Below are 10,067 nucleotides of genomic sequence, written 5' to 3' on the forward strand. Positions count from 1 at the left end.
TGTATGAGGCATACTACTTGTCGAGATTGTAGAGTTTGTACTTCAAGGAACCTACAAGTATTTCAGGGACCATTATGCATTAGCTTAGCCGATGCAAAATGATGTCCGTCTGATTTATGGGATGAAGGTCACTAAGTACATGGAAGACAAGACATAGAAGGCAAAGATGCACCGGGTGAAGCCTATGGGTACTGCACAACACAAATACGAAGTTCTTTGTAGGGACAAAGGTAGAAGGTGGGGCAAGCATGAGAATGTTATCCATGAGTGCACCCTCTTCGATGATAGGTGCGTTTGCAGCTGATACAAGCTGATGCTACTATATAAGCCATGCTCATATATGATTATCGTGTGTGCTATGACGGGGATGAGGACTCAAAGTTACATCGTGGACTACTTCAAGAATGAAGCTCTCTTCAGCACCTAGAATAATGAGGTAGATGGTTTCGGGATTTGTGGTTCTTTCATGAAGGATCCTGGGCTGGATTGTGTGTTTATCGCTGATCCTGAGAAGATGAAGCAGAAGAAGGGACGACGCAGGACGACGAGGATTTGTAATGACAAGGATGAAGCAGAAGTCGGTCGTCGCATGAAATAGTGTGGTACGTGCAACGGAACAGGGTGCACTTACAAGAAATGCACCGATGGTGTGCCAAGTGCCAACCCTGGTGAAGCAGGTCCTTCTGATACAGCTGCAAATCAGAGATGTCCTCATGCTCGTGGATCGGCAGCTTCGTCTACTCAGTGGGTTTGATTCATGTTGTAATTTGCGGTGTGTGAATATTCATGTTTGGAACATTGTAGTTTCTTATTGAACTAATGAGACTGTTATTATGTTTGAAGTTGTAATGTGCTAAGTTGTGATTGTTATTTTCATCGAGTATGTTGTGTCCTGATGAATATATGTATGGAACTATGTTAACATAATATGTACACATTGAACACTTTAATATATCATGTCATATGTTGAACTCTTACTTGTTATTGTGTATTTGGTTTGCTTAACAAAGTATAAATAACTTTTGAATTTGCTGGTATGGCACACATGGAGCTGCTTGACTCTCAGCTTGTCCTCAGGCACCGTTCGTACCTCACCACTGTGCAAACTGAGGAGCTCCTGGTACTATGACCCCGTGTGCTTGATGAGCTCATGAAGATTGATGCTCGATGAATCATGAGGTTTGTAACATCTCAAAGTAACGTTGTCTAAGGCTTGTTGCTGCAAGTCTTCGCTAAACGTATCTTGTTTGCAGGTTGCATGCTGCTGGCCTTCTTCCACTGTGTCGAATGGTGGAGGTGGACGCGTTGCTGGGGGGCACTAAGTCGGCCATGTGCTTCAGCTACAACAGGGCCTTGCTCGCAGCCCTTGTGGACAGGTAGCATCCCGAGATGCACACCTTCCATCTCTCGTGTGGCGAGATGACACCCACACTTGAGGATGTCTCCCTGTTGTTGGGCCTACCTTGCGTAGGTGCCGCAATTGGAGCGAGAGACGTGGGCGTGGTGTGGTTCCTTGCTCGCTTCTCCATCATTGCTCGAAGGGATGACCTAGCCCCCTTCAAGCCTTTTTCGGGATCGGAGAAGTACAGTCCGATGAAGGTCTTCCTCGTTCAGTTTATGGTTTATGGAACATCGCTCATATAATGTTCAATCATGTGATTTGTGCTACTAACTAATGAACTTATTTTTAGTCTTTTCTTCACTGACAGGTGGACAACATCCACCCACTGTCAGGCGACAACGACATCTCCCGCCACTTGGAGGTGAACCTGTTGTGGTTGTTCGGGTAGATCATGTTGACCGAGATCCACAACAACACGGTCACACGAAGCATGACCCCCTACACCATAGAGGTTGTGGGCATCAGACCAGGGGAGGTCCCCCAGTATAGCTGGGCCTCAACTGTGCTGGCTACGATGTACCGGGGCTTAAGCGACTCCTGCATGAAGGCCGATGCAAACACGATGCTCACTAGGTGTCCGCCACTGCTGCATTTCTGGTCATACAAGTGGTTCGCCACCGGTAGGCCTATTACCAACCACAATGCATACCAGTTTTCTACTTCGGTGTTGACGACTTGACCATGGGTTCTTTGTGGTGCCGATGTTGGGTAAGAGCTACCAACTTTGCACGTATTAGTTAAATCCTTTCATTACTATGTTACTCTAACTTAGTTTTATTTTAGAGCCGATTTGGTTCAATGTGCAGACCCATCACGCATACTCGGACTTCGTTCACCAACTCGATAAGCTGGTGGTGAACGATGGAGGCCGTACACTGACGAGGAGGCACATCTACGCGCCCCCTCAGACAATTTAAGGTTACAAACAAATTGTCTAATCAAATGACATTTTTGTTTGCAGAAGAACATACTTAACCAGATTGGGGTAGAGGCACGGACGAACCAGGAGCGGTTGGACAATGGCCTCGACATCTCCAGGAGTGAGTTGAGCTCAGCGTTCAGCTAGATCTACTAGTAGGTCTAGGTAGTGATCAAGATCGCGAGCCGCAGGTCATCCACGAAAGTTTCTACAAGACCTCTAGCCCAGGCTCCTCTTCCGTCATGCCCTCGACCACGTTCACCAGCCCGCTAGAGCCACTGGTACATACCACATATGTCGCCAAGCCCTCGAGGCTATCTTCCACCCTTTCTGCGGTGATAGCTCTGTGATACAGTTGTTCACCAGTAGTGGTGACCCGCATTACAACAGCCACTTGGCAAGGCACTCTTTCTCTGCTGCCAGTGACCCCCACTACACCGTCGTTGCGTTCAGGCCAGTGTTCACCGGTGCCAGTGACCACTTCTATGATGGCAACGAGGCTTCGCAGCCTTTTGTCGCAGACACAGGTCCTTCCTCTTTCTCGCGTCTCCGACTCAGGTACAACAACCACATCATGACTAAGTAATTATTACATATGTCAGGTTATCAATGCTAACATGTTTTCTTCGTTACTCCAAATGTAGAGATCGAGGATCCCGGGCACGTAGATGTGCAGGCTAGCTACATGGAGCAACTAATCAGGGACGGTACTCAGGTCCCTAGGTACAACTATATCTTCAGTTAGGGGGGATGAGTTCGGGGATTTGCAGCTACCTAGTGCGCTACTGACAGGGATGCAGCCTAGCCAGAATGACTATGTGACACCACCACCCGTTGGATGGCCTGCACAACCGATCCCCCCCCCCCCGACCCACTAACATACTCAGCACACCACGTCAGAGCACAGAGGCACAAGGTTCAGAGGTGAGTGAGACAAGGGGGGTTGTCTCCAAGAGGGGACGAGTTTAGGATAATGTACCGTTGTATGTAGTTGTCGGTTATGACTTGGATGTACATTAATGATCTATGTTCATGCTACTATGTTATTGTCGATGCCATAATATCTTGTATCTACCATATTTTTTCTGTGATGCTATTCGGACCAACAGTCATACCATGATCATTCCATAACAAACATAATAAACACGTGGACCTAACGTACAATGGCATGTACGATACACCCGGTGGCATTACAGAGTTTCGGGTAACTTGCCTTAGGGAATGTAAAAGGGCGCATGTAAACACTCCTAGCCAAACTACTCCAAATACATCTTAGATTTACCATTAAATATTTTGATCTCCATTCCAGTCTTTGCCACTACTATGTGACTTCTTACCGTAGCTGAATACTGAGTAGTCGCAAGCATATGTGTTCGTCCTACACACTCAGCACTGGGCCGCTTGGAGACGCTTCCATGAAATGAAAGCTGATGAGAGGATGGAGGCTACATTCAAATGCATTCAAGAGGAGTAGAAGAAGATGAGGGAGAAGCATAACCGCATGATGGCAGAGGCCCATGAGGCGGAGAGGAAGCATGAGAGGGCACATCGAGCGCATGAGAAAGGACTAGAAGCAATGAGGATGGGAAAGTACCCACATTGCGCTTAGTAGACTAGATGTTGTGATCATGTTCTTTAAATTCCTTAAAGCATGTTAGGTTTAGAAGCGGTACATGGATATAGAATGATCGTGTACCATACATGCCACAGTGTATGTCGCAGCTCCGATTAAAATCACCGTGTTCAACCTTCTTTTTTCGTGAATTCTGCATATCCAAATTATCTCAAAAACATTGAATGGCAATGGACACATCGACAACAAAAAATGGTGGTGCATGGACGATGCTTATTTTGCCACAAACCAATGCGACAGCGGGTTGAAACCCTAATTCAACAAGATGACGTCCATTGGTAGGGCAACAGCAAGATGTCACCCATCCAACGGGCTACATCTTGCCAACGCACTCTGATTGGGCGATATCAAGGTGTTGCTTGCTAGATGGGCGACAGCAAGGTGTCACCCATCCAACGAGCGGCACCTTGATGTGGCAGGCCATTAGATCGGTTACATTTTGATGTCACCTATCCAGCGGGCGATAGTAGTCTATTCTTATCAATTTTTGAAATGGGCATGTAATTTTGCAAATATTAAAATATATATATAAAAAATTATGTAGCATCAGACTATCTTCCATTATCCAATCGAACACATCAAGGATTTTTTTTATTTATATATATTTTTTAAATTAAAAAATTGCAGAGATATACAACAATTTTGAAAAGCTGCAAAACTAGACGCTTCTGTCTCGTTCAGTGAGCAAGAAGTAAATATCACCCACTGTACGGGCAATAGGTTTAAAAATCGCCCTTTTAGTGGGTGATTTATTTTTTTCAAACAATCATAGGACAAGTATGACATTGTGGCGTGCTCAGCTGCCACCGAGGCCAACCACTTATCGATGGGCAATAAGTCTAAAAATCTCCCTCCCAGCGGGCGAGAAGTGTCAGCCACGCCCCCGAGTGCTACTTAAGAGACTCTCATAAGCACGACATTGACGCCCACATCTACTCGGGTGCTATGCACAATGTGGTTGAGCCATCCCAGTTAGGCAACGCACCTCTCGTACCGATGCAGCAGTCATAGGAGAAGTATGTGACACATGCTCCCAACAGCCGACCTACGTGCATAGTATACCCGTCGGACCCTCTCACGTACTCAGCGAACCACATGAGAGCACGGGGCCGCAAGGCAGAGCATAGGGAGGGTCATCCTGAAGTGGGGACAGATTTAGAGAATAACTTGTATAAATATTTTACACATATTATTCTATTTTGTTTGTATTGTACATCCAATTCCTTTTTTCAACTTCAATCTTCATCAGCATCACTACAGAGGGCTCCAAGCAATTGTCCTATCCAAACAGAAAAAGAAAGGAAGAGGGGGAGGTGGGGAGAGAAAGAGTGGGCTCGATCCGAAGGAAGAACAAAAACGGGGCAAGAGAAACACAAAAAGAAATTGCCTTTAGCCCAATGCCTTCTCAACTTTCTATTTATTTAGGATGACCTTAATTTAATTCTAAATCCCATTTATCTACTTTTGTATTATTTCTTCATTTATATTTTTATTAATTAATTTACTCATTATTAATTTACTAATGTGAAATTGGGTTGTCACATCTTTCCAGATGGCCATAGATTCTTGAAGAAACAACCCCTCATAGTGCCACACTGGCATGAGCTTCGGTTGCGCTCGTGTGGTGACCGAGCGCGGATGGTGAAATCTTTCGATGTGAAGACCTTTCAACAGAGATTCTTCCAATATCCCAGAATATACTCTGCTTTCATGGTGTGTTCCCTTTTTTTTACTCTTTTGCGCCTTCTAATTTCATATTCTGAACTATCGTTCTCGCACCACATTTATAAATGACAGCCTTGTCTCTTCAAGCAAAGGATCATCATGGTTAGGCCGTCCTACGATGGGGGATGGATTAGAGAGGCCAAAACCAAAGGAGAGTACAAACTCAGGATAGAGGAAGCACGCCAGAGGCAGGAGGCATGTCGAGTGCGGCATGGGGAACATCAACAACGAGAATAGGAAAGCAAGCGGAAGGCCAAGGAGATTCAAAGACGGGAGGAGGAATGACGCCTCCAGGATGAGGAATTAAAGATGCATGAGGTAGTACTTCTGGGGTATGAAGAACTAATCAAAGGCATCAAGTTCTTCTATGCCACCAAGAAGAAGGGGAGTGCGAAGCGGCGCGTAGAAGAAGAAGGAGAAATATTCCTGCTCCACATAATAGAATCTTTGTTCTATCCTCGGTATTCTAATATTCAAAATCATGTATCATGATCTTTGTAATAACCCTTACACATTTATCTATGAAGAAAAATACCGGGTTGTACCCTACTCTCTATAAAACTTGAATTCTTAGAAGCAGTTCAATTCCTCAATAGGAAGCGGGGCAGTTCGATTCCTCAATAGGAAGCGGGGCCTATCTACGTGAAGTCGGGATCGTAGGGATGTGCAATTTTTTTAAAAAAAATATTTCGAGAAATTCCTTGAATTACCTTGTCTCATAGAACTGCATTTTAATGGATGTGCAATTTTTTTAAAAAAATACCACTTCTAGCTCCTTGATCGGAGAGTACTTCTCTCCCACTGGATGGGAGGGAAGTGCCTCAACTGCCTTCCTATCCACGCTGGCGTCCACATCAACCTATCGCCCGTTTTCAGTTGGCAAAGTGTCTAGTTTTCAAGTTTCCAAAATGGCCACATATTTCTGTAATTTTTTAGTTTAAAATATATAAATAAAAAATTCAGGCATCAAGCATAATCCACGAAAACGAAGCCCAACTTGCGTAACCAAAGACAGAAAGCCCAACTAACATTTCAAACAGGCCAACGGTCCAACTCACTGACACACTCACACCCCGGGGGAACCGACTCCGAAAAAACTCGCCTTGGCCTGGCTATGAACCGCCCCTACTACACCCAAGGCCAATACAAACCGCGACGATGAACCACCATCCCGGGGTCCCAAACGAACGACCGCCATTCCACGCCGGGAGTCGGAGCCCCAGGCCTCGCCGATCGGCTCGCGACGCGGCCGGTCTCGTAGCCCTTTCGAGGACCGCCGCCGCCTCACGGGTACGACTGTTCCGATAGGTCTTCAGATTCCAGCTGATCGGAGGGTTCCAGCAGGGGCGATAGGAGGCACCGGCGCCTCTCGAAGGGTCGTGGCCGCAGCAGAAGCAAGGGACACCGCTGCCATCGCCGTAGATCGCGTGGTATGGATAGCGACGGTGACTCGGTGACCTCCTACGACGACTCCGAGGATTCCCAGGACAGGAAGAGCAGGAAGAGATCAAGGAGTCATAGGAGTTCCAAGAAACGTGGGAAGAGCATGACCAGGAAGAAGTGGAAGGGTGGGTCGAGGAGGAAGAAAAGCAGGCGATCATCCAGCGACTCAGAATCCGATCGCGCCGTTGCCAATGCCAAGAACGTCGACGATGCGAAGGAAGAAGCGGTCAGGTTCTGGGAGACGACCGACGCGCCGAAGCACCTACCGCTGGAAAACGCGGTGCCACCACTGGTCGAGTCGATACCACCCCCGCCCCGTGACAATGCGCAGGTCAACTACGGCGGCGCGCTGCGGCCATGGGAGGGCGACGCCATGGCGCAATTCGTGCAGCAGGGGATGGAAGCTAGCGCATCCCGCCGCGCGGCGAGGTGGGCCTGTCCGCCGAGGACATTCAGAGGTTCGAGGACGCCGCGTACGTGATGAGCGGGAGAAGGCACGCGAGGATCACCGCCGTGCGCCCCCGGAAGGAAAACCAGGTGTACAGCACCGAGGAGAAGAGCGCGCTTGCGGCGTTCAACCACGAGCAGAAGGCGAGGCGGGAAGGCAAGGTACTGGAGGACCTGTGGCGCCTCGTGGACAGGACGCTCGGCAAGATCTCCGAGACAGAGCATGATCCGTTCGCAGATAAGTAACACTAGGTTTTAATCCAATTCAGATGACTAAGCAAAGCGCAATAAACAAAGGATTGGCTTTTCCTAGTTCATCTGAAAATCTTTGACTGACACTAACAAACTATGAAACAGAAAACTAGCCCTCTCGCGTTGTGTGCACGTGGCCGAGATTTTTCAGGAGTGTCTCACAATTTCAAAAGGCTCTTTCTATTTTGATGCTCGGTGAGTCAATTCTTGTAGTACAAAAATGTTCCATAAAGCGGGCCAAAGTCGAAATGTATTCCTCCATGGTAAATGTTTAGTGTTAATTTCTGGTGGATGATATTTTTTTGGTTTAGAAGCAATCTCGTTTTTTTTATGAGTTTCCTATTATTTTTAGCAAGTTTCTAGTTACTGTTTCGTTCGCAATACTTACATTCACTGACCTATTTAAATGGAGTACACTGCAAAATAGTTATACATAGAACATTAATATTCTTGAACTGAAAGTAAAATTAAGGATGATATAGTAATTGCAATGTCCATATGCTAGAGTGTACTAAGCTGCTAGATATCTAGCATCTAATAAGAAATCTCCAGGTTTGCTACACATGTTCTACAACAGATTTTGGGGACTATCGTGCTCTTAACTCCGATGCGACATGTCGCTTGTTGGAACGTGATGGGAGTGAAGAGGGAGACCAAAGGAAGAATGAGAAAAATCCCAAGGAGAAGAGATTGCAAGCCCCATCCTCATCCCGCTTGTTCATAGATGAGTAATGCTATGCATACAACAGCAGTGTACGACTACAGCCTACGACTGGGCATCACACGGCCAACATGACAGGACAGAAGGCCAGCAGGCCATCACGCAACCGTCATCACTGGTTGTACACTGCAGTCGTACGTATAGCCATTCTGTTCATAGATCCACCGCTGCAGGAAGAGCCACCTCCAGTCATGACTTAGTCGTTCCATTCATATCGATGTAGCATCCAAGAGTTTTTGGAAATCTCAACAGAACTCTCATATATAAAAATGCATGCTTAAGGCCCATGAGCCTACTATTGAATGAAGAGTGTTTGTAATGCTACTGAATCCTGTGACTTTTCTTTTTTAAGGGACAAGGGCGAATCCAAAAAGAAAAAAGGTTAGTCACATCATTACAAACTATGTCATTAACTTATAGCTTACAATAAACGAAACAAATATGAGACTGATTCCGAGGAATTAGCAAATTGATGTGCCACCACTTCTATTGTAAATCCGCGTGCCCACATCAAGGAGACCTACACTTTGCTACACCGACTAACGTAAGTTGGTTATCTTTTCCTTCATACCGTATGACTTACTTGGCAATGTCAACCATAGGTCTCTTAGACAACGGTGTCAACCATAGGTCTCTTAGACGACAGTGTTGACCATCGAACTTCCAAGCAATGGAGCCCCTTACATTTAAACCAAGACTACTTGGGGCTCGAGCCTCGCCAACCCGCCCCGGCCTTGTGTCTACACTAAGATATCATTACAAAGTCATTAGAATTTTTTTCCCAAGCGGCAACAATTCAATCCCTTCTTCTACAAGTGTGCTCTTGCTGATTTTTTTCGAGTGTTAGAACCAACATTTTTTTCAATTACAATTTTGGACCTTTGGATTATCCAACTACTTATAGGTGGAGGTGGTTGGATTTAATTCAAGGACCTAGTATTGTGATTGAGAAATAATATACTGTAGTTTCAAGCATTGAAACATATAGTCACGCCCAATCTACTTTCTTAATATCTACAACTTTTCTATCATGCAAAAAAATGTAGCTCAAGATATTTTTCATACGTTACCATGAAGCATGGCTACATAGCTTGTTCTAAAAAAAACCCACAAGTATATCTTCAGTTGTTCATGCTCACATTTTTTTTCTAGTTTTGCATACTTGGGCTCTGGCGTCGATTTGCGTTCAACAATTAACTCTGAAACTGTTCTCATACTATAATGAATCAGTGTGTCTTAGCCTCCTGGACCCAAACCGAGGTGGTTGTCCTACTTGTCACTAACGTGGCAATAAATGAGCGGTTTTGTGTTGACTTGGAAGCCACGTGTAAAAAAACAATTGCCGTTAATGGTTAGGACTGTTTTCTATACTGTTCGGAGAGTTTTATGTTGTAAATTAGGCACTTTCATAAATCATGATTTGAAATCGAAGTCTGAATTTATTGAAAAATAGACTTTTCTTGAAACAAATTATCAGTAAAATCCGAAGAACTACACTTAATTATGTGGTCTAAATCCATCTATG

General features: G+C 45.5%; 1 protein-coding gene across 1 annotated transcript; it reads left to right on the plus strand.

Moving 5' to 3' along the window:
• The first annotated feature begins 7,111 nt into the window (after positions 1-7,111).
• LOC133895153 (uncharacterized) lies at positions 7,112-7,815 on the plus strand. Its single transcript, XM_062335332.1, is given in 2 exon segments — positions 7,112-7,522; positions 7,525-7,815. Coding segments are annotated over 2 exon segments (702 nt in total).
• Positions 7,816-10,067: the final 2,252 nt, after the last annotated feature.

The sequence above is a fragment of the Phragmites australis genome, chromosome 16 (genome assembly GCF_958298935.1).
Source record: "Phragmites australis chromosome 16, lpPhrAust1.1, whole genome shotgun sequence".
NCBI classification, from domain to species: domain Eukaryota; kingdom Viridiplantae; phylum Streptophyta; class Magnoliopsida; order Poales; family Poaceae; genus Phragmites; species Phragmites australis.